This window comes from Prunus mume, linkage group LG4 (assembly GCF_029339155.1).
Source record: "Prunus mume cultivar Tortuosa linkage group LG4, ASM2933915v1, whole genome shotgun sequence".
NCBI lineage: Eukaryota > Viridiplantae > Streptophyta > Magnoliopsida > Rosales > Rosaceae > Prunus > Prunus mume.
In genome coordinates, this window is record NC_142701.1 from 13,773,711 (window position 1) to 13,797,636 (window position 23,926).

General features: G+C 35.6%; 5 protein-coding genes across 12 annotated transcripts; 1 reads left to right on the plus strand and 4 right to left on the minus strand.

Annotated features, from left to right (window-relative positions):
- Positions 1–108: 108 nt before the first annotated feature.
- Positions 109–3,691, minus strand: LOC103327586 (Chaperone DnaJ-domain superfamily protein). Of its 8 annotated transcripts, none has more exons than XR_001677729.2 (7): positions 3,273–3,691; positions 2,752–2,845; positions 2,583–2,656; positions 2,400–2,456; positions 1,186–1,428; positions 629–709; positions 345–484 (listed from the first exon to the last, which is right to left on the minus strand). XR_001677729.2 is itself a non-coding variant. In XM_016793815.2 (7 exons), exons 1-6 carry the CDS (start codon positions 3,378–3,380, stop codon positions 695–697), a joined length of 591 nt encoding a protein of 196 aa, XP_016649301.1. In that variant the 5' UTR covers positions 3,381–3,691; the 3' UTR covers positions 351–488; positions 646–694. The 8 variants fall into 8 exon arrangements, 6 of the variants coding, with proteins under 6 accessions (XP_016649295.1, XP_016649296.1, XP_088906063.1 ...); XR_001677728.2 differs by having other exon boundaries at positions 349–488; XM_016793815.2 differs by having other exon boundaries at positions 351–488; positions 646–709.
- Positions 3,692–5,582: 1,891 nt separating this feature from the next.
- Positions 5,583–7,737, minus strand: LOC103327583 (calcium-dependent protein kinase SK5-like). The gene has a single exon (XM_008229917.3). It carries the CDS (start codon positions 7,291–7,293, stop codon positions 5,785–5,787), a length of 1,509 nt encoding a protein of 502 aa, XP_008228139.2. The 5' UTR covers positions 7,294–7,737; the 3' UTR covers positions 5,583–5,784.
- Positions 7,738–9,344: 1,607 nt separating this feature from the next.
- Positions 9,345–13,669, minus strand: LOC103327582 (putative complex I intermediate-associated protein 30). Its single transcript, XM_008229916.3, has 8 exons — positions 13,201–13,669; positions 12,378–12,448; positions 11,805–11,918; positions 11,452–11,502; positions 10,877–10,968; positions 10,314–10,394; positions 10,105–10,203; positions 9,345–9,754 (listed from the first exon to the last, which is right to left on the minus strand). The coding sequence occupies exons 2-8, from the start codon at positions 12,427–12,429 to the stop codon at positions 9,566–9,568; spliced, it is 678 nt and encodes a 225-aa protein (XP_008228138.1). The 5' UTR covers positions 12,430–12,448; positions 13,201–13,669; the 3' UTR covers positions 9,345–9,565.
- A 3,018-nt stretch (positions 13,670–16,687) lies between these two features.
- LOC103327756 (agamous-like MADS-box protein AGL62) lies at positions 16,688–17,413 on the minus strand. The gene has a single exon (XM_089051123.1). The coding sequence runs from the start codon at positions 17,378–17,380 to the stop codon at positions 16,688–16,690; it is 693 nt and encodes a 230-aa protein (XP_088907249.1). The 5' UTR covers positions 17,381–17,413.
- A 1,708-nt stretch (positions 17,414–19,121) lies between these two features.
- On the plus strand, positions 19,122–19,724 carry LOC103327581 (auxin-responsive protein SAUR41-like). The gene has a single exon (XM_008229915.3). The coding sequence runs from the start codon at positions 19,224–19,226 to the stop codon at positions 19,563–19,565; it is 342 nt and encodes a 113-aa protein (XP_008228137.2). The 5' UTR covers positions 19,122–19,223; the 3' UTR covers positions 19,566–19,724.
- The last annotated feature ends 4,202 nt before the right edge of the window (positions 19,725–23,926 follow it).

The following is a 23,926-nucleotide window of genomic DNA, read 5'->3' on the forward strand; positions in this document are numbered from 1 at the left end:
ACAAGATTTGAATGCTTGCTGTGAACAAATACTTTTATCACTAAAGCAACACATCCCATACATGTTTCAAGGTCTTTTCTTTGTTATTGTTCCTTGGCAAGCAAGTCATTGTAAATAATGAAATCCCATCAACTAATATGAAGAAGTAATGACATGAAATTCGGCGAATGAGTGAATTACAATTCAAGACTTTGAGACGATGCCATTGCCATTGAATATTATGGCATGGAAGGAATGCCACAATGAGGCTCAACCCCCTGCTAAACCTAAGGTGATCTAAAATTTTGCCAACTAAGTCTCCAACAGTTCATGACCAACTGAATCAATAACATTATCTAGCTGATATACCAGAATAATCATTTGAGGAAACATCATGCCCAGATGTAACCTTTTGTTTCCTGCCATGCCTTCGTTTACCGATGGCTTCTCCTTGAATCCCTTCTCTTGCTGCCTTCCCCTTCCCGATGTCTTGCCGGCTTTCCAGCTGTCTTCATAGCATCAATCCCAAACAAACCAACAATATGAGGCTTGTACATAATAAGAACTAGCGCTAAAAGAGAGGAGAAAAGAAGCAAAGAAGCGGCAACAGCAGCATACTTATAATGCAAAGAGACAAACACACACTTACCATATGTTTTTTCATACCTTAATGCTTTTGTTCATAGTCCAATTGTTTGCCTCAATTGTAATTTAGTTAAAAAGACATTGCCTTCAAAAGTTGACAAAGGACACACAAAACATTAAGACACTCATAGCACATTGTTGTCAATAAGGTAGCTTCTATAAGGATCAAACTTGGCACAAACTCTGTTGAGTTATTGGGTTCCTTTGGTAACTAACTTTAATGTTAAATAGATTCATCAACTGTCTAAGACTTCAAAGCAAGCCCATACCCAAGACTAAATTCTGGAGCCTTGTATATTATAAGCAGCACGGAATATTGAATGTGAGCCTTCCCATTGCAATGCCTGTACTAAAAAAGCCACATAATGGTTCCACATTGCAATGGGGTCATGATTAAATAATAGGTTTGTGGTATAGGAGGTTTGTAGGCTTATTAGTATAAGAGTCTCACATTGCCCTGTCTTCGGTCTCATGGAAAAATCAAACACTCATCCCATATGCCTCATATTAAAAACACAAAAAGCTAAAAGCATTGAGAAGCATAAAGAGGAGGGAACTGACCCCGAAACAAAAACTCTGAAAATGAGTGTTGAAGCCAGAAGAATCTTCCAAGGTTGCCTTCTCATAATTCATTTCAGAAGAATTACGCTTGTTATTGGAACCAGAACTTTCACAATACGACACATATGAAGAAGTAGAACAGGAAGTAGCAGGCTGAGGGCCAGAGCCAAAACTCCCAATATCCCCTTGAAACATTTCATCAAAGAGATTTTGTAGTTCTTCAAAGCTCTCCTTCCCATTTTCCTGTCAATTACGCAATCTCCAAATGTCAGTAGTACTCGGAAACACTATCATCATGATTATCCCAAATGCAACCAGAGAGACTTAGGATTACAATTACAATGCTCAGCTCAGAAATTTCATTAAAACCCAGTAAAAAAGATGAGAGATGAAAGAAGAAAACATGCAATATCATCAAAGCAAGCTCTTAATCATACTGCATGGCAGATTATGACTAGTGCACACAAATTCAAAATAGTTAAACCCCATAACCAATCCACAACAGTCAGCATTCTTCTCTATGTCTTACTATTTTTGTCAGAATTACTGGCCCACTAAGCCTCGCCAGAAATGTACGTGGACCTCACAATGAGTCTCACACCAATCAACAGCTCACAATTGTTCACGTGCACATGGCGACTGACACTTACAAATATGCGCTAATCACTCAATGCAAATTTGTGCATTTGCACACAGAACAAATCGTCTCATAACCATCGATTTACCAATCAATAGTCTCATCTCATCCTTTCCCTTAATCTTGGTCTCCTCTTCTTTGTAGTTAAACAAATGAAATTGCATCATGGTCTAGGTGGGCCCACAGAGATTATCTTAGGTTTGTTAGCTAAACCATCCTATGGTCAACCCGGACTTCCTAATATTTGAATACAAGCGATCATATCTCCATAAAAACATCAAGACATTGGGCTTATCTATTTAGATAGAACTATTGACCCTTAAGTGGCCCATCAACTGTCGGTTCTAATTCTAAAATAACTCCATTATGACTCTTCTCAAGTGGCGTAGCAAAAATAAAGTCCTTAATAAAAAAGCAAAAGTAAACCAACAACGTAGGTTTTCCCAAAAAGCCGAAAGCAATTCCATCCCATTTTTTCTTGGTCTGCTTGCTTCAACATGTTTAAAACACGTATACGAAAAAGAAGTGCAAATACTTAAATTAAAAACGAAGAAAGGTGAGTGAATTTGAAGCATACATTAGGCTTCGTTTGGCTCATCATCATTGCCATCTCGTCCAAAAACTCACCCATTCCCTGCACCGACAACATGTTTCCAATAATCATTAGAAACCAGTGTGACTGGTTTAACTGAAAAGCTACAGGTAAAAGAGAAGCAGTAAATTCTACACACACAGGATCTCTAACAGAAAGAAAGTTTACATTATTTTCGTCATCATCCTCACTGTCATAGGCTCCTACATCGTACAGAAACCTCTTATTCGCGTCAGATAGAACTGTTTACCAAAACAGAGCACATGCGCCTCATGACCAATTTACTCAAAATACTAATAAAATAATAACCAACATGCGATTGAGAGGGTGGAATTACCAGAATAGGCTTGTTGAATGTCCTGGAATTTCTTCTTGGCTTCTTCCACAAACTTAGAATTTCCGGAGGCTGAACAACGATCTGGATGCCATCTCTATAGCAACAAAGAAAGACATAAAATTAACTGCAACGTACAATAAAGTAAAGGAAAAAAAAAATATACAATTCCCTAGATTTCCCATAAATCCCAGAAATCTCAATGCTTTTTCAATCTCTCTAACCTGTTTGATCATTCACTGAAAACCCATTCCCGGGATTTAAATGCTTCAACTTCAATTTCTTTTGGGAAACCCATTTCCCATAAGTTTCATTGAAGGACCCAGTGATGCTTAGAACCAGTAGTGAACAACAAACAATAGAAGAAAGGTCAATTTTTTCAATGATTTGTCAAAGACCCAGAAGCTAAAAGGAGGAAAAGACTAGTTCTTTAGCTCTGGATTTCAATTTTAAGAGGACCCATTTGAATGAATTGTAAAAAAAACAAAAGGTTCAATTGAGCAGAAATGGTTAAAAACTCTAACCAGTGCAAGTTTCTTATAGGCTTTTCTGAGCTCCGAGCCTGTGCATTCCTTTTTCAACCCCAAAACTGCGTAGAAGTCGTCACCGCCTTTCTCTTCCCCATTAGCCATTCTTCTTCAACTCCTCGAAATCAAATCCAAACCCTGCAACGCTCTTAATTTCTGTTTTTTGTTCTTGTCGACAAATTATAGGACCCAAAAAGCTAAAACAGAACACGAACACACAGACAGACACAAAGGAGAAGAAGAAGAAGTTGTATGTTACAACACTTGGCCTACATCTTTTTGGATTGGAACACGGAACCTTAGCATGATTTTAGGCTTAGGAAAGCAGAATACGGAAGAAAAAATAAAGATCAGCAGCCTCCCGTAACCATCCACAATAGGTGCAAGAACGCTCCAGAAACCAGCCCCATTTAAATAGGTTATTTGTGACTTTTATTCTAATCAATTAAAATACGATCTTTTATTTAGAAGTCCTGATGGACGGCTGAGATTGCATCGCCGGGTAGATATTTATGCAGGTTGTGAATCCAGAAGGTTCTGTTTTTCACTGTTTTTCAGAGTCTTTTTTGACGTCAACGAAACCTATTGTGAGATGAAACTGAGACTGGGTCCCACACCACCAGCACGGTTGCTGTCACAACTTGGTACTCAATTGGCATGGTAAACGGTAGTCCACTGTTGGAATTGGGTTCTGTTTCTGGCAAATTTACTCATGTGCCATTTTGGTTTGGGGAGAGAGAATCCACTTGGCCCAATTATATGAAAAATGAAAAATGAAAAATTAGAAAAATGAAAAATTATTGCATGGCTATCACTACGTAACATGTAGTGTTTATGAACTTCCAAAAAAAGAAAAAACAAAGAAGTCAGCTTTTTCATTAGTTAGATTCTACCCTCCTTTGGTGAAGTAATTAAAAATTATATAGAATTCTAGAATAATGGAATTTAGATTTTCATCATTTTAATTTCTGGTAATTGAAGATTTTAATATTGGGATTTATATATGTCGAATTTTGTAAATGGCACTATGAAAATTGTGAAATGACGTTTATTTTAGTGGAAATTAAATTCCGGAATTTTATGCCCCAATTTTCACGCTTTTTTCCGCACATCATTTAATAAATTCCACGCTTAAGTTGTCAAACAAGGGAACTGTCAATTACGCTTAAGTTGCCAAACAAGGGAATTGTCAATTTATCCTCTTAAATTCTCGACTTTTAGCTAAATTCTAAATTATTTTCCCTCGTCCAAATGGAAGGTTATTGTATTGATCATAAAAAAGTGTTTAGTTTATCAAATAGTTTTTAATTTAATTGAGCAGTACTTCTCTTCTCAATATTCTAAGAAATTCTAAGTTTGAATTCCTCATCCTATTTGGCTATTAGATCATCTCCAACCCAAAATAGCCTGAAATCAAACAAAAAATTTTGAAGAAATACAATTATACGATTGAGATAGTCAGATAGTCACTCACTTTTGACAGTTACACGATTCGAGGAAATGATCTAAAATTTGGCCGACGAGAGGCTGCTTTTGACTCTGTTACTTACTACAGCGTGATCAGTTTTGTGGGTAAGCTCAAATTAACAAATATTAAAACATTTGCATAGATACAAGAAGACCACCCCAAAATTAACAACCACCATGCTCTCTTTTTTAGGTCAATGGATTATAAAGATGAATGTTCTTAAGCACCAACTTTCTTGAGAGAAGCTTCTTTTTATGGTTGTATTGATATCACATAATGCATTTTAAAGCTCTCTCTCCCCGCCCACCCACACCCACACTCACCCCAAACACAAAAATTTGATAGTATGATAGTAAGTTGTAATTGTGGTGTTGGGCTAAAACAAGAGAGAAATGCTCGCCTACATTCAAACCACCCAAAAAGAACCAAATCTATTCGGCATTGGGCTAAAGACAAGACACAGAATCTGCCTTGTGCTATACTAAAAGCCCACACCTTCACGAGGGAGAATTCAGCACATGAAGGCATTTGTTTGGTCAAGCACTCTAGCTCATAACTCTAGAGTGGTTCCCTACAATTACAACGAAAGTTCGATTTTTGAACTCCTTCAATGCTGAAAATTCCCCGATAAGTATTTTATGTTAAAAATTAGTTATATATTTTTAATCTCAGACCATTAGATTGCATGTATGTTGCATATTAAATCTACCAACATATCTAATGAATGCAATTCAACAACCGAGATTATAAATAATAACCAATCCTTAACTTAAATACTTATTGGAGAATCTCCCCTTCAATCCATCCAGGTTTTCGGCCTCATATTTGCCCCAAAAGAATAAAAAGAAAAAAAGAAAACAATGTAATTCCAACTACAATATTTTTGCTTACAGGATGATTTCAATCTGAATCTCTACCCATAGGTAGTAATTTCTTTTTGCTAGTAATTGATGAAAATTAAGATTAAGCCATAGATTTCTCCCCATGATTCATGAAAATATGATTGTATCACCAAAAAAAGAGATCACTCCTAATTGAACTCTAATCAGTTAGTTGGAGCCCATTGTCGTCAAGTCCTAGCCCCAAAGCATCCCCCAAATTCATTGTTCTTCTCATAGTTCTCCTTCCAATGCCTCCTCCATTACCCTTCCTCATCATTGCAGCAAACTCTCCATAATCTATCTGCCCATCATTGTCCTGATCAATTTCTTTAATCATGTCCTCAAGATGAAGCTCACCTAATCCAAACTCCCTGCAGGCTTGCCTGAGTTCATCAATGGTTATGAACCCACTACCATCTTTGTCAAAAAAGGAGAAGGCTGATAACAAATTCTCTTCCCTCTCCAACTTGTTCAAGTGCACTGTGGCTGCAAGAAACTCACCATAGTCAATTGTTCCATTGTTGTCAATGTCAGCTGCCTCCATTAGATCCTTAATCTCCGACTCCATAAGCTCAGATCCCACTTTCCTTAAGCCCTCTTTGAGTTCATCAAATGTGATGCTTCCACTGTCATCTGCATCAATCATCTTGAACAGCTCTTTCAACCCACCAATCTCTTCCTCAGACAGCCTCTCAGCTATGACCCTTAAAGCCATCTTCTTGAGCTTGTTCATGGCTGAGAACTGCTTCAGCCTAGAAAGCACTGCAGAATCAAGAGGCTTATCTGGAGCCATGGTGTCATCTATGATCCATGGATGGCAAAGAACCTCATGGGCAGTTACCCTTTTCTTTGGGTTTCTTTCAAGCATTTTCCTAAGCAGATCCTTAGCACTTTCTGAAATCCCAGGCCATGGTTCAGATTCAAAATCTAATCTTGCTTGCAAAATCTGCCTAAAAATCCCAATCTCAGTTTCAGCCCAAAATGGAGGGACCCCACTTAACAAAATGTACAAAATCACTCCAGCACTCCACACATCTGATTCTGGTCCATAATGCTTTCTCAGCACCTCAGGGGCAACATAATAAGGACTACCAACAACATCAGAAAAGGTCTCACCTGGCTTGTAGAAAACAGAGAGGCCAAAGTCTGTGGCTTTAAGAGCAGCATCTTCCTTCTCACTATCAAACAAGAAATTCTCAGGCTTTAGATCTCTATGCATAACCCCAAGTGAATGGCAAGCCTCCACAACCCCAACAATGGTCTTCATGAGCTTTGCAGCCTCTCTCTCACTGTAATGACCTTTCTTCACAATCCTATCAAAAAGCTCTCCTCCTTTGCACAGCTCCATCACCAAGTGCACAGAAACTGAGTCCTCATAGGTGCCTCTGATCCTCACCACATGGGGGTGCTCAGAGAGGTGGTGCATCATCTGAATCTCCCTCCACACATCCTCGTAGTCCTCTATGCAAAGAAGCTTACGCTTTGGGATGGATTTGCAGGCATATTGGTGGCCCGTGGAGCTTTCAGTGCAGAGGTAGGTGGTGCCAAACTGACCCTGGCCAAGTACCCTGCCCAAAGTGTAGAGGTCAGTGAGGTTTTTGGTCTTGTAGGGCAGGACCCATGTGGGCTTTGATGATGGTGGTGTGGATGAGCTTGGTTTGTTGTTCATTGGAAGAGATCAAGATCTCCTTTGATGAAATGGAAGATGACCCAAGAAGAAGACTCAAGAGCTCTCTTCTCTTCACAAATTTCTGTACTTTTCTCTTTTCTGTGTTCAGACTTCTCAGAGACAAAACTGCGGAGTCATGTGTGGAATCTGAGGCTGGTCTTTGGTCTAGTCTCCCCAATAACCTACTTTTCTATTGACTACACTATTTGGAAATTGCCAGCCATTGTACTCGTCTTAGATCAGCAGCAGTGCCTTCCCAATAACCCAATTACCACGTTTGTTTCAAACACAAACATAATCTCATTCTTTTTCACTTCTGTTGTGCCACTAGCTGTACTTCTTTTACTAAGGAATATAATTGGTTCTATTACTCTATTTATTTTATAGGTGAATTGAATTCAGTTTTTTTTGGGGTTGAAAATTCAGTTCATTTGGTCTAAATGAATCTCATTAAAATTTTGACAAAATAGTATTCCCTTCTTCTAGAAAGAAACTTCATTTGTATCTTTCATCATGTAATTTGCTATGATATTTCCTTGGGTACTAGAAATTGACATTCAGCAGCATGTACTCAAAATAATTAAAAAAAACTATTCCAACAACATGGTCAAATTAATAAGCTATTGACAGAGTTGGATTGGCTCTAGGACAATATTTTGTTGTGGAAGTTATGTTCTGCCCTGATGAGATATATATAATATAGTTCCTTGGGGATCTCAAGATCAATGTGGTTGGACAATGAATTATGGCCACAATATGCAGATATTCTTACAAAGCACATGTGGTCCCCATACTGATCTTTGGGAAATTAATTTGGAATTTTCTGTTCAGTTCATGTATCCCAGATGCATTAAATTATTGGAATCAGAAAGTTTGTGTAATGTAATGAATTGAGAAAAACCAAAATCATCCATTAAATTATAAATACATCTAATAATGTGTGAATTATAGGAGAAATAGTAGTATTTTGCTATGCCACGTAAAAGTGTTGTTATGCGTGTCACAATATTATTTATCGGTAATAGTAAAATAGTGTTGTTCCCGTTTCATAAAAGTCTTTTTCGAATTATAGACCTTAATGTAACCCACTGAAATTAAATAACAGAAGAAAAAGTAATAGAATCAAAGGTATAGTTGATGGAAAATATAAGCAAAAGAAATATTTTGCTCCCATTATGTATTTTATATATTATATTTGTTTGTATAAGAAGTATCTTGTTTCCACCGACTGCATTATGTTTTCAACCGTACAAAATAAATACATTAATCACCCCAAAAAAAGAAAAGAAAGAAAGGCTTGTCATGCATTTTCCATATGTGAATTATGACTGCTTTAATTTTCTTTACAAAATCAAGTGCATGTTGGAAGGCTGGCCATGCATTTTGAATATGTTAATTATGACAGGTCTTCTTGCATTTCTCTGTCATATACCGCTTATCATTCACATGAAAAGCAGCTTTTCTCATAATAGATATGCTGACAATCCAAATGAATAAATAGATGCCCTCCTTGGGAAGAAAAGCAAAATAGATTTTATTTTTTTTGGTCTGAAAAAAAGCAAAATAGATTAGGCCCAGAACAGAGAAAAGAAAAGGATTAAATTGCTTTGCCTTATGCAGAAATTTTGGCTTGAATGGATGACTGATGATGCGGATCCAGCTATGGCAGGGGTCCCATGGCACTCAGTTAACTAGATTTTCTAACTTCATGAGGCAGTGAAGGATGGGAAATTAGGTGCAGTGAAACCAAAAACCATTACAATTTGCAACTTGCAAACATAAAGGGGACAATCTGATGAAAAAGCCTCTTTTAGGTCCATTTCAGTATTTTTTGGTTCCAACTTTTTCTTTTCCCCTCAAGTTCTTGGATAATTTTTTTTTCCAGAACTGATAATTGGATTAATCATCAAAGTGAACGTTTACATCCTTCGTGAGTGCCGGAAACAGCCATTCCGGTGGAATGGAAATAGAACAAATTTTAGCGATCCTATTTAGGAACTTTTTCTTTTTGTTTTGCTCAAATTCTTCACTGCAAAATGTTCTCAGTATCATATACAAGACCTTCCAGATAATGGAGGCCAACTATTATTGCAAAAGCTCAAATTTGCTATCAATGTAACCCACAAACAGAGCAAAATTTTCAACTGTATTAGCAGGAAAGCAGCAGGAGCTTTCATTTTCTGTGAATTGTCAAGCCTTCCAATGCTTTGTTACCAGCATAAAACAAACTTGAATACAACTGAATTTCATTCTCCAAAATATTTTACAGGGTTCACTGTGTTCTTAAAGCCTTGATCCAATCAATTTCGAGCTTGAAATCACCCGGTCCAACTCTAGCACCTGGGAGACCACCTTCTGCATTGACTGATAGAGACATACCAACAACGCGAGAAGGATTCATTTCCATTTCTGCATCTATAACATTTCCTCTCCATGTTGGTAGATACCGGGCAAGAGGAATCTGAAAGACCATACAAAATTAGCTGAAAGGAAATTGATTTAAATACATCAATTATTTAAAGTTATGACTGCACCAACAAACGCAAACCGTTCAGTGTTTTCAGAGCGTCCTGGTGCTATCATATCAGATGTTGAATGGTAACCCAAGATAGGATAAAAGAAAAAGATGACGCATTCAGTTATGAGCCCCAGAAAAATGATGTCACGGACTCAAACCATCATGAGGATTATCAGTTGGCATACCCAAAGACATTCCATTAAATTGAATTTCATGTTTCTTGGCTCCCTATGAGAGCCAGGTCCATCATATCACATTTCTAAGCAACAAAGGTGGAGGTAAGTATAACTTGCCTTTGCAATGTACCAGTTGTCTTTGGGTACAAAAACAAAAGCTTGCCACGAATTATCTTCTTCTTGCCCAGGTGAATTTACCCAGTTTTCTGTATAGATCTGTATATGCAAGGACCACATAAGTTAAAAAATGACAAATAAAGAAGTATGGATGTACAAGTCTTATATTCCAACTCCTCTCATTACATGATCAAGACAAAAATACTCACCGTAGATATGTAGCATCTTCCATCTCCTCTAACTTTCAGTGCTACGGTATCATATGGGTCCAAATCAATGAAGCCGTCAAACTGCAGAAGAAAGAAAGAAATATCGAAATGATGCCAACTAAACCCTCTCTTTGGTGGGCTAACAATATTTAAGTGGGTACTTATACGATGTAACTAAATCATTCCATCATTTTCTGTAGCATAAATCCAAAATTTGCACTGTGGTCATCACAAATATGAGTAACAATAATGCTCATTTGGTGTCAGGAAATTGGAAAACACTCATCTTCAGGAATATAGAATCAATAACTTGTGTTTTTCATGAACAAGAAAAACTGGAGTAACACACATTCACACATGAAATTGAGATCAACAAACAACAAGAATAACAATTACTGTGAATTAGCTAATAATTTAAAACCAGTATGGGAACAATCTTAAGATGTTAAGATGATACGGAATAGTAATATAATATTAAAAGATCATTAAGAAAACTTTTCTGTCTTCATTTCTGATGTTTTCATCTATATCCCTAAAATGTTGGAATACTGTTCAACGCTCACCTTTTTGGACCGCATTCCACAAAAGCCACTCCTGTTTATCTTCAATTTTGAACCCTCAATGAAATCCAACGAAAGGTTACCCGAGAAAATTCCTAAAAAGTTATAGTGAGAATGGTTTCGGAATGTAAGTGCGTAATAAATAAACTATTGGTAACAGCAGAGATGTAATGAGAGCAGGTGAACTCGTAGCATAATTTGGATTCACAAACTTTGCAATTTCATTAGTTAGTATAATGATTAATCTTATCTGAATCTTACATTCAAAGTACAGGTACTATCCTACAACTTTGCCACCAAGGCAATAACCTGCCTTAGTATCAGACCATATCACCTAAGCAGTAGTTCTCCATTTCACTTTATTTAGTATCAGAACATAAAAATGTAACTTTTATTACAAGAAAGCATACATTTGAAAAACAAGTTTCTAATTACAGTATCTTTCCCTTCATTTTTTGAAAGACCCCAATTAATTCTTTATGCATGAAAGTTGTGTTTAGAGCAAAAATAACTTGAACCAGTAGCACTAGAAACTATTTGATATGTTCCCACATTTAAAGGTAAGTTCTGTCCATTACCGTTGGGTCCATTTCCAGTATCTGGGATCTCTAAAGATGCCGAGGACAACCCTGCAAAAGAAATAGGAGTTGAGACATGAGAGATATGTTAGAATCATAGCAATTTACTGCACATCCAAAATGAAAGTGAAGGAAAAAAAAAACAGCGAAACCAAACAAAATACTTCAGAAAACAAAGCTACAATTCCATCAAGTGATACATAACAATGTTGCATGCACGGAAAAACTCCATTGTAAATTAAAACTGCACTCATATGCAAGGAAACTAATAAACTAGACAATAAATCCTAACTGCTTTTAGTTTTTTCTTATATACTCACATAAGGAGACATCAAAATTATGTACTTCCATACCTCCATATTCGGAATCAGAATATAGATGCCACTTCTTGAGCTCATCCTTCGAATTGAAATTGAAAATATATCTCTCAGTTGGAGGCACCAGGTCTTCAACATTCCATGTAAGTGCTAAAATGGATATTCGATATAAAAGAAACCAGGATAACGTTAATACAACAAAATTGTTTCAATATTGATAACTTTGTGTATCACAAGTTGCATAACTTCATCTATCAATGTGGAAAAAGCGAAACATCTGTGCTCACTTACTGATATGAAATCAAGAAGTAGACTTCAAACTCCTATAAAACTGGAAGAACACAAATGAAATAATGTTTGACCATCATAATCTGTTGGTGCTAAAGTGTTAATGTACTATTAAGGCATTAATCATGATCTTGAATATATTCGGACATAGTAAGTGAATTCTTATATATTCTTCAAAATTCTAGAAATATATAACTATCACCACTAATCAAACAAATTTGACTATAGAATGTAAGGCAGTTACACACATCTTATATGCATGAGATTCTCTACTGTATCATGGAAAAAGATGGAAAACAAAGGAACAGACGGCAATAGTACCCTTCTTGGTTGCATTTAAGGAAGCTTGCAATAGTCCTCGAAACCTGGACATTTCTCTTTCCTCAGAGCTCCTACATTAACAAAAAAAACCAAATGCTTTAGACATTTTAGAATGTACCAAAATAGAAACTGTCTCTAATGGGAGAGGAAACACTCTTCACCAGTGTGTTTGAAGTTTCATTGCAGATTAAATATCCCTCTGTTTTCCAACATAAAAAGTGTGTTTGGATGAAGTACTTTGAGGTGCGAAACAACTTCAAAATGATGGGATTTGTAAAGTGATTTGTTTGGCTAAAATGGTGGGATGGCATGGCCTTAACACTTGAATATAGTCCAAATCCAAAACCCATTAGTAACAATAATTCCCAAAGGAGCCTAAAACTTGCAATACCACACATAAGACCAAGCCCTTCATTTCATCTAAGAAATGCTTGCTTAGTAGCATTAAGTTGCTGCATAATTCTAATGAAGTCTAGTGTCTTATTGATTTCAACTTAAACATCAAAATCTTGATCTATGCAGCTCAACATAACAAAGTTTTACTTAAATTCCCCTATTATGAGCTAAAATTTTTCAACCAATGCCAATATAACAAAAGATTAACAACAGCCCATTTACATAGTTTACCCAATAAATAAACCCAATGAATCTTCAACCTCATCCTACATTTTCTGGGTTGGTTGCCTGAGAAAAACCCATTCAGCATAAACCCAGAAGCATGAACAACAAAAACAAACAGATTTTAAAAAAAAAAACCCATTTCTGTTAAATTTGTATGGAATTAGAATTTGTGGTTTGAAGTGGTTGGGGATAGAGAGCTTACCAAGCTAGTTGGACTGCATCACCGAATTGAGTCACCGTTCGTTCTCAGTCTCACCGAACTGAATCCCCAGTTGGCGTGGAGCCGTTCTAACTTGTAATCCTTCAAAGAGTTTTAAATAAAGGCTACGGTGTCGTTTTGGGTGTGAGCTTTGAGGTGTGTTCCTCTGGAACCGTCCGGATCTATATCGCGCTTTAACTCAATGTGTACCTCACCGTCTTTCTTAAAAAGTTAACATCTGTCCATATAGATAACCATAATTAATTTTTTCTTTTAAAATATTTAAAATAAATAAATAAACTCTCTCCATCTCTCCTTCCTTCCCTTCTCCGACCGACTCCCTCCATCTATGAAGGCTCAAATTCTAAACCCATCTCCGCCGGCACATCATCCCTCTGGTACTCCACCGCCGACCGTGTTGTGCATCAATCAATTTACTTAAAATAAATAAATTTCAATTGCGCCAAGCATTCTTGATAAAGTACCCATTTGGGTAATACCTTTGCCCTAACTCCGTTGACCAGGTGAGACTCAGCACCATTAATGGGCATTCTATCCATGCAATAATCAATCTACAGATTCACATAAAACCTCCACGAGGTAAATAGAAAAAATCCCCTTCGAAAGCCACACATGAATTTTACCAATTTTACCCAAAAAAAATATGTGAATACACATACAAATACAAAACATATACAGATATACAAATGCAAATACAAACACACATATACCAGTTTCTATGCTTCTCGTCAGTAGCATTCTACATCAAAAGGTAAGATTCCCAATGGTTTGGGGAAGAAACAACAAAAGCCAACGTTTAATATCTACCATTCACATCATTCCATTTGACCAGAAAATAGACACAGTGATAACTAATCAGTAATAATAATACCCATCAACCCTTCCGGAAGATTCACAAACTCACCGAACCAAAGTAAGCTATCGTACCTAGAAATCAGATCTCTTGGACGCTGGTGCCCAACTCATATTCGCTAGGTTTGAGATCTGGTGGCTGTTAATGAGAGGAGGCCTATTTCAAATTTTTGCACTCCAAAAGAACAAACCCTTTTAAAAAAATGATTGAATTCGACTTGAATTTCGTTTCTGTAAGCTGTGCAACTCTTCTTCCTCGTAAATCAGTCTTGTCCTTTTTTTTTGCCCATCATGACGGCTAAATGAGGTGGGTCCCATGAACATCATTATTTGGGGGAGGGAACGGTGGACTGGGTTGTTAACAGGGGATGGCTGGCTGCTACATGGGGGAGTAATATTTCGATGTTGACGAGATTGATGAAAATGAACCTTTTTTTACAGTTTTAAATTTTAAAGTGTAGTTAATTTATTTTTATTTTTTTCATTCATATGTTATGCAGCCTAATTAAAAAGACAGTCCTACCCTTGGCTGTTAAGTTAACACCTGTTAGATTTAGGGGGTGTGAATGTAATAAATGAAACCTATGAGGTGTGACTGTAATTATACCAAACCTCAGGGGGTTTAAGTGAAATTCTTCCTTTTTTAAAATTTCTTTAATTATAAAATATAAGGTTTAAATACTTTTATGGTCACTGGGGTTTACATGAAAATTTAATTTTGTCACTGAAAAAAATATTTAGCCAAATTAGTCACTGTGCTTTGTAAAGTTTACAATTCATATAGATTCTGTTATATTTCGTTAAGTGCATTTTTTATTTCATTTTTTTTAGAAAGTGCCTTTTGTTTTCTTCATTTAACTCAATGAACTAGGGTATATTGTGTTATTAGAAATTAACAAATAGGGAAATCAAAATTGTGAGGCCACATGCACTAGATGCTTAAGTCGACAGATTTACTCAAAGCTAGGTCGAAGGACTGTAATCAGCCCTTAAAACTAGGGTTGAGACAAAACCCTTGCAGACAGACCCACACAAAATTGGGAGAGAAAACTATCCACCACATATTATGTGGGTGGGAGGGAGATAGAGACCTGATTTATTAGTCAAACGAGTGGGCAATTCTAGGGAAAACTCCTAGAATCAAAGAGAGTTGCAAAGCTACTGTGTGTTTTAGAAGGAAAGAGAAGAAGAGTCGAGAGAAAAGAGGGAATTCATTCATTCCAATTTTGAGTCTTTTTTACCCATTATATCCTCACACAATTTTCAAAATTCCAAATATGTCATTTACTTTAACTCAAAAATGTGGACTTACCCTCCATATTGGATGAATAGGAAAAAATATATTAAACAACATCCGGAATTTAACTTAATCCAATTAAAGTTGGAAATTTAAGAGGAGAAATTGACAAATAGAATTTTCTTTCAATTATTATAGCTTTCAACCATAAACAAAATTCTAACATACAAATTACGGTGAGTATACTCGATGTCTCTCTTTGGCAATATATTTTGATTTTATGTAAGAATTAATGACCAAAAATTCTAAAATATATACGAGTACATATTCAGTACCTCTTGCAATAACTATTCGCATAACCAACTCATTAGAGATGACTATGAGATCAATGATATATACTCGTTCATCAAACAATCAACAATCACATATATTGGCCGGACAAAATGAAAAGATAGACAGTATTTATAAAAAAACCCAAGTACTATTTAAAATTATACTTTTTGGGTGTGTTTATAAATGGGTTTTGAGTGTGTGTAATGATAGGTTTTGGGTGTGTTTATAAAGTGTTTTGGGTGTTGGGTTTTTTTATAATACCTCCATTTTGGGTGTTTTAGTGAAACTCCCTTTTTTTAATCAGATAAAGTAAGGATTTAAGAAAAACAAACAACAATTAAAAGGGGTTTGGTATCTTATTCAAATAAGGAACTCAAAAACTTTGATTTCTCTTAAAAACAATGAGTTCTTAAATCTATTTTTAAGATTCAAAAACTTGTTTGGTATTGCAACTTAAAAATTGTTTTCAAATCTTAAAAATTTGAGAATTTGTGGGTTGTTAGAAAAAAAAACTAAAAAAACAAATATTTTTTGTTTTTAAAATTGTGAGTGTTTTTTTAGTTGTTCTTGAGTTTGAGTTTTTAAAAATAGGGCTATCAAACAGGTTTTCTTTGTTTTGGACTTAAATTCTATTTTTAAATTTAAAAAGTTGAATTCAAGTTGAATATCAAACAAGCCCTAAGCATCCCGAACCCTTCAATAATTTCTTCCTCATATTGAGTCTAACATGCATATATAACGCAGTCATAGAACATTATACATTTATTTATGGAATTATTATTAACACTTCAAAATAGTCATCTTAAACTTATCTATTTTCTTTATCTTTGTTCACTAATAAGGAGTGCAATGTGACTATTTTGAAGTGCCGGCTCTCTTTACAAATATATATATATATATATATATATATTATACAAGTTAGAGATAAAAGAAGAAGCATCCCAAACCTCATGTCATAGATAATCAAGGTAGATAAAATGACATATATAGTTCTACTAGTTTATTATACATCACCAATAACCCTTGCTTCCAAAACGACTCTCCTAATTAATCACCCATAACCAAAAGCGATGAATAGTAATTAGAAGGAGCACTTCCCATAATCATCAGATTGGTTCGAACCTCCACATTGTGTTTCAACTTGTACAAGGCTGCCTTGTACTCTTCTAACTCCTCCACACTACTCATCATCCCAATCTGGATCGGCCTCTCCCACCACCCATAACCACAACCTCCTTCTCGTCCCTCATAATCACTATTATAATTATTATTATTAATAACAAAATTAATATTTTTATTATTCTCCTCAGCCTTGAATGATATCTTCTCTGCCTCGAGGTGCCTCGTAGCTTCCACATAGTTCTCAACTTGTTTATTACTACTTCGCGTTGTCTTACCATGCAGCAAAGCACCATGATCTAGTTGACCTGCTGCAGCCAAGGAGGCAGTGTGGTGGCCAAGGTAGCGGTTGATGACCGTGTCGTAGTTGGGTGTGCCGAAGCAGAACACCTTGCCGTTGCTGGACACGACCATCGTCGCTATCTCTGCACCGCTCAAAACGCTGAGCTCGGCGGCTTTGTTGAAGATACCCTTTTTGCGCTTGGAGAAGGTCACGTGACGCTTGTTCTTCTCTTCAATTTTCTTGATTTCAATTCTTCTCCGACCTTTGCTTCCCTTTTTTCCATCACTAGTAATATTATTGTCTGCGATCTCACTCTTGGGAATCTTAATCTTAGCCATGGCAGTACTAGTACTCGTTATATTAATGGAAAACCCTAGAGATCGAGAAGGAAAATATGCAAAACCCTAGAGATCGAGAAGGAAGGTATGGAAAACCCTAAAATATTGTCAAGCAATATAGGTAAAGCTCTAAGTTTTGGCTTATGAAGAAGGTAAGTGGTTTATACAATGGCAAGATCCAATGACTTGGCTGTGAAGGATATGATTAAGGTGTGATTTTGGGTAGTTAATTTCTAGAGCTTAGGCTAAAAATATGGATATGGAGATTGTACAATCTTTTATCATAAATATATATACTATCCTGTCTTCAATTTAAGCAAAGTACTTAATCTCACCCAAAAATTACGTACTCACCTTTTTCATGTTGATTAAATCCTTTTGCACAAAATTAATTAGTGTTTAAGGATTAAGCAATTGTGGGTTTATGATTTGCCGATTCAAGTTTCTCCTAGCCCATTAAGCCCAAATCCTTTGCACAATAATCCTCTACAGAGGGGGAAACCTGTCACACCCAAGTATCCTAATCTAAATGGGAGGAAATTTGTTTGCACTCAATTTTGTTTCCGATTACCTTTATTTATTTGGAGACTGAAAAATAATTTCTAATCTTTCAAGACTGCATCCTTTATTACCAATTCAAAATATTTCTCTTTGGACACAAGTTTTATTTTTTCACTTTATGACGGTAATATTTCATTTGAAAATATGAGTTTTTTAAAATTTTGGTTGTTTTGGGTTTTTTTTTATTGCTTGTTTTGAGATCATAATTGATTTTCGTGATGTACACTTTGCAGTAGTTTGCATTAGCTTTAATTTGTTTCTTTCCAATGCTTTATTTTTATTTTTTTAGAACCTTTTCTATAAAGGGGGTGACAATTTACTAAATTCACACATTTGATCTTAGGACTCGAATCCAAAGACTGCCTCAGAGAACAATTGCTCCAAACCACTATAATAGTGGGTCTTTTGCTTTTTGTTTTGTTTTTGGATACCGTAAATACTTAAACATATTGAATAAAAGTAGTCTAGCCAATCTAAATTATAAATGCTTTCAATTTTCCTTCATTTCAAGCTTTCTTCTGTGTTTGGTGTTCCAGATTCTTTTGGTAAGTACGGTACGTTATTATTAGTTGCACACATCGTCACTCCAGGAAAATTCATTTGCAAAGCCTTCAAATTGTCTCATGTGAGTGGCTGGCTCCAATACTTGTCAAGTTACGATTCCCAAAGCAATCTTTCCTTCAGTACAAATAAGCTTCCTTCTTGTACATGATGAATGCCAACAAATTAAAGGAAACAGACTGAATCATTTTATATTCATTAACCTTGGAAGATTATAATTAGTCAGTTTTCGAAATTTCCGGATTGAGGGTCGGCAAGGTTGAATTAATTAATTAGTGACATCTCATTGACTCATTCACGGGTTGCACATAAATCTGAGATGGCAAAGACATAAAATATGCTAATCAGGCAGCTGCAAGGTGAATTTACATGACAATTACAGACTAAAATAATAGTAACTGGAAAAATAAATTATTAAAGCTATTTTCAACCTTGTAGCCACGGCATGTTGCTTGCCTCCTCATAAGACAATGCACCTCAATAGTAACAAGCACGTACATTTAAACATTTGCAATTTAATTAAGATGTTAATGTCGCAATCATCAAGTTAATTTAGGACGGCGAAATATATCTTTAATCAACGTCGTCTAATTGGGACATAAATAGTACTAGGGTAAGCATAGCAAGGACACAGAGTACGCATGGCAGCCTTAAATTTGTACTGATAGGGAGCACCAATATTATATATTTGGAATTAATTGAATCACTAATCCACAACTAGATGAAGAGACTGCTTTCTTATTTGCTAATGGGGGTGAGAAGCAGCAAGCTGAGCCAGTTCATCGGCGCTCGAGGAGCTAAAAGACTGAAATTCCCTCCTCCAGTGGCACCGAGAGGTTATGTGCCTGTTTGTGTCGGTGTGGATGGTGATACTAGGCGTTTCATGGTGCATACCAAGTTGCTTGGCCATGCAGAGTTCATGGAGCTGCTTTACAGATCAGCTGAAGAATATGGTTTTTGCAATGATGGGGTTTTGAGGATCCCATATGAGGCCAAGGATTTTGAGGAGTGTTGGATGATCAAGAGGTCCAAACCCAAGATCTACAAGGTTGAGCCGGTTTAGTTAGTCATGGGTTTTTTCAGTTCATTTCCTGGTTAGATGTAATTATCTAGGAAAAATTTGATGTTCATTTGCCAATCTTAGCTTTGGGATCAATTTGTTTGTTGGTGTCAATTTGCACTGTTCTTCTGGCTTGTGAAATGAAAATTATTAATTGGCTGCTTTTTTTTTTTGCCTAATTGTTAGAAAGTAATTATAGCTGTAAGGTTGGTGGCCTGTTCTTTATAGTCAGAATATATATTTCTAAATGAGCTGGAGTATTCTGTATCTAGATGGTCTGCAGACTCTGCCCAGTAATCTGCAGGCTCTGCACAATATATAATCTTGCAGACTCTGTCGAATAATCTTCAGTGTATAAGGAGTGGAAAGAAATTTAATGGTGCTTGTTCTTTGGGCCAATGCTTTAATGAGTGACATCCAATGGGATATTTTATTTCAAGATGGAAAGTAAATTCAGTCCCAAGCCAACTTATAGCTCAATATCATCAGCAGCAAAAGCAAAACACTTCAGAGGCCTCCTTCACCTCCTTCCAACTTTCTGCTTATGCTGTTCATCATAGTTGGATTTTGGTAAATTAGGATCTAGTTGTGCTCCATCTGGTTATCTTTCAGCATCACGGAGAAACTCTTAGATATCATTCATGTATACAACATTTCTCTCACAATAATTAATCACGTAATTTATATGTGAACTAATAACTAATCACGTGATTAGTATGTAAGCTAAAAAAGATATATAATTAGAAGAAAATTGTTGCATACACGCATGAATTCTCCCAATATCATCACATTCTGACTATTTGATTTGATTTGATTTGATTTCGGGATTTGATTATGGATTAGCTCTAACTAAATGTTCATACAATACAAGCAAGTGGTGGATGGTGAGGATAAGGGAGAACCCAAGTGTCACTCTAGAACCATATAAAACTGAAGTTGGGGTGTGAATTGGATCATTCATTTTGACTACAATTTTATGACAACATAAGCAAAATACATGAAATGAAGCACAAAAATGCATAAGAAAACAGTTGGTGTAGACGGGAGCAATGTTCTCTACATAAGCATCAATTTGATGTCGCATTCTGACCTTGTCACAACTTGTCGTGATTGTTGCCAGTCATGGGTCCGGCATCTCTTTTGCCCATTCTGCTGTGGGCCAAAACAATCCTTCCTTCTATATTATGCCTTCTATCTATATATCATCTAATTTTCCAGTGTATATTTAATATCCTTGGCCAACTAAATTTAGCCCTTCACTTTTGTTCTTATATTCCGACATGTTCACATGTATAGAAGTTTGAAATTAAGATCACTTAGAAGCACGCTAAAAATCTAAATCAATTCAACTACCACCCGATTGGTGTATATTTAATATATTTGGCTAACTAAATTCAATCTTTCACTTTTGTTCTTATATTCCGACATGTTCACAGGCATGTATTATCCCATGAGAAAGTTTCGATTCCCATTACTTTTCTTTCTGAAAAAAATCAAATTAAATAACTTGTCTATATCTTGATTTGAATAAATTTTGTCCTAATCTTTGTATCCTGTGGGCAAGGCCCATGGTAACGCACACAGTTCAGTTTGTAGGCCTACGCCAACATGCATTGGCCATTTGTGCTTTGCGCCATTGATGCGATTATTATTCTCTGTCTCTGCCTGTCAAATTTGTTGTGCAGAAACTCTTTATGTAAATTTATGTTTTAGTCACAAAAAAAATTTTATTTTTGAAAAAAGTTAAAAAATTACCAAAAAAAAACTGAATAACTCATCAACTTTCAAAATAAAGATATGCAAATGTAAATGATTCTTTAGGAAATCCAAAAACAAATAAGGGCATTTTTGTCCATTTTGACTTTTTTTCAAAATATTTCTCTCTCCTTTGGCTTTTTCCAAAATGTCCCGTTTTATTCTCAAAGAATTTGTATATGTGCCGTTGTATAATTTATCAACGACAAGATCTAAAGTGTTGGGACATTTTGGAAAAAACCAAAGGAGAGAGAAATATTTTGAAAACTTTGGTTATAACTTGAACCCCCTTAGCTCTGACAAGATCTCTAAATTTCTTCCTTTTGCTTAAACCCTTTGATGCCCTTAAAAAACACCCTAGAATTCCCCATTGAATTCTCTTGTGTCTCTCTCTTGAAAATTCACTCTTGAAGTTAATGCATAGGATTTATACTTCGTAGTACATCCTAGGCATGCAACATTAGGGTAAAGAGGGGAAATATGAAAGTTTTGGTAAACCACATTTTTTTGGTTGACTTTAGTTTTCCAATTGTTTCTTGAAGCATAAGGTAACTTTTCCTATTATAACTTGGAGGGGTTTATAGCCTGTGGAATCGACACATATAACAATTTGGAAAGTCAAAGAAGTCCTTTAAACAGAGTGTTATGCAACAGGAATGTCACTGTGGTGTTATCTTCAATCGCGGACCCAATGAAGGACAACTATGGGCACTTGCCCACACTTACAAAAACATTTCAGCCATATAATCTCACCCAAACTTACTCTTTTTTTTTAATTATTTGTAGGACCTTCTTAGGTGGAGCCCCCACATGGCTCATCCAATACATACACTTTAAGCCCAAAGCTTATATTAAAAAAGAAAAACCCTTATATTATAAAAGAATAATAGAGATCCCACCAAGTTCACTCATTTTGTAATTTGGTGGAGAACTATTTATGACAGTTATGGAAAAAAGATTTTAAAAGAAAATCTGAGTTAGAATTGTCACGACCTATTGGGAGAAATGATGATAGTTCAAATCAAAGTCGCATAAAAATCAATATGTCATATCTTCATTCTAATTATGGTTTACGAACTTGGATTTTCGATTACAATCTGAATATTCGAGATGAAATTAGAAGAGCTTACTTACAAAAAGGCCTTGTTAGCCTAGAAATCATGATTTTCCTATAAACAAAAATTAGAAAAGAGTCAAGACAATTCAACCCAGCATGGTTTGATGAATTCCCTTATTGGTTGGAATATAGCATCAAAGAAGATGCTGCATCTTGCTTAGGTTGTTACATTTTTAAAACAAATTTGGGAGAGAAAGCTTGAGGTGACTCATTTGTTGGTACAAGTTTTTCGAATTGGAAGTAAAAGGAAAGATTTCAAGTTCATGTTGGAGGTCCCAACAATTCCCATAACCAAGCTCTGAAAACATGTCAAGCCTTAATGAATGAAAAACAACATATTAATTGAAAATATTTTCCATAAGCACTCATATAATGAATGATTGCTTGGTAGTATATCTTGAAAAAGACATATTTAATAGTATTGATAATGAGCTTATTATGCAATGTTTTCAGAATATGAAAAGTCGTCGAGGACAATTGTAAATTTACTTATTGGACAATGCTATTAATATACTGAGTTAGATATATTTTTTGTTTAGCTATATATCTGTTGGATTTTTTTTAGGGAGTTTCACTAAAACACCCAAAATGGGGGTTGAAATTATAAAAAAACCCAAACACTATTTAAACATATAAACACACCAAAAATTCATCATTACACACACTCAAAACTCATTTATAAACACACCCAAAAAGTTGACTTTGAGGTTGATTTTGGGTGTGTTTCTATGTTTAAATAGTGCTTGAATTTTTTTATAAATACATGTCTAGGATTGAGTTTATTTATAAATTTGTATTTTTTTTAAGTCCCTAGATGAACGAAAGTCTGAGTCCGCCACTATAAAATGACATTCTTGTTGTAGCTAACTTCTTCAAAAAGTCATTGAAGAATTGACAATTTAGAGAATTTGTACGACCCTTTGAATTTTTGGTGTATCGTGATGCCATTAGCGTGAGGGCTTAAGCTATTATTTCCCGTGGCGACATTACTCATTCTGATGATCTGTGTTTTTTTGTCCTTAACTTATTTCTTCTCTATTATCTTTTGAGAATATTTGATTGGTCCGTTGGCAGCACGCAAGAGATGGAAAGGCTACGCCTCCTAAAAGATTGCAAATTGCACAATTGCATGTAACAAGACAGGATTAAGAATATAATATAATAAAATGGACTCGATGCGCGTATGTTACAGAAGCATCTCTAACTCATATTATATAATTCCTAATCATTTGCAGCACATAAACAATGTATTTCTTCTGCTCTAAGTGAACTACTAAATTTAATGGCCAATTCTACTTTACATTTGCCCCACCTTATACAGTTAATTTTCACTTTTTAATGTCCATAAACTTTGGTAAAACTTTTTTTGTCGAGTGGGGATTTTTTCTATTAAAAGGGGTAACAATATACTAAACTCACACACAATATACGGATATTAATTAGGACTTAAACTCGAAACTTTTCCAAAGAGCAATTGCTCCAAACAACTGTA

Excerpts from the sequence above, each read along its gene's own strand:
- LOC103327586 (XM_016793809.2), bottom strand. The coding sequence starts at position 3,380 with ATGGCTAATGGGGAAGAGAAAGGCGGTGACGACTTCTACGCAGTTTTG. Across the intron at positions 1,429-2,399 it reads TGAGCCAAACGAAGCCTAAT|GAAAATGGGAAGGAGAGCTT; the intron begins GTATGCTTCAAA and ends CGTAATTGACAG. Across the intron at positions 485-1,185 it reads TTCAGAGTTTTTGTTTCGGG|CTGGAAAGCCGGCAAGACAT; the intron begins GTCAGTTCCCTC and ends CTATGAAGACAG.
- LOC103327583 (XM_008229917.3), bottom strand. The coding sequence starts at position 7,293 with ATGAACAACAAACCAAGCTCATCCACACCACCATCATCAAAGCCCACA.
- LOC103327582 (XM_008229916.3), bottom strand. The coding sequence starts at position 12,429 with ATGTCCAGGTTTCGAGGACTATTGCAAGCTTCCTTAAATGCAACCAAG. Across the intron at positions 10,204-10,313 it reads GAAGATGCTACATATCTACG|ATCTATACAGAAAACTGGGT; the intron begins GTGAGTATTTTT and ends TTGCATATACAG. Across the intron at positions 9,755-10,104 it reads ACAACTGGTACATTGCAAAG|ATTCCTCTTGCCCGGTATCT; the intron begins GCAAGTTATACT and ends ATGGTCTTTCAG.
- LOC103327756 (XM_089051123.1), bottom strand. The coding sequence starts at position 17,380 with ATGGCTAAGATTAAGATTCCCAAGAGTGAGATCGCAGACAATAATATT.
- LOC103327581 (XM_008229915.3), top strand. The coding sequence starts at position 19,224 with ATGAAGAGACTGCTTTCTTATTTGCTAATGGGGGTGAGAAGCAGCAAG.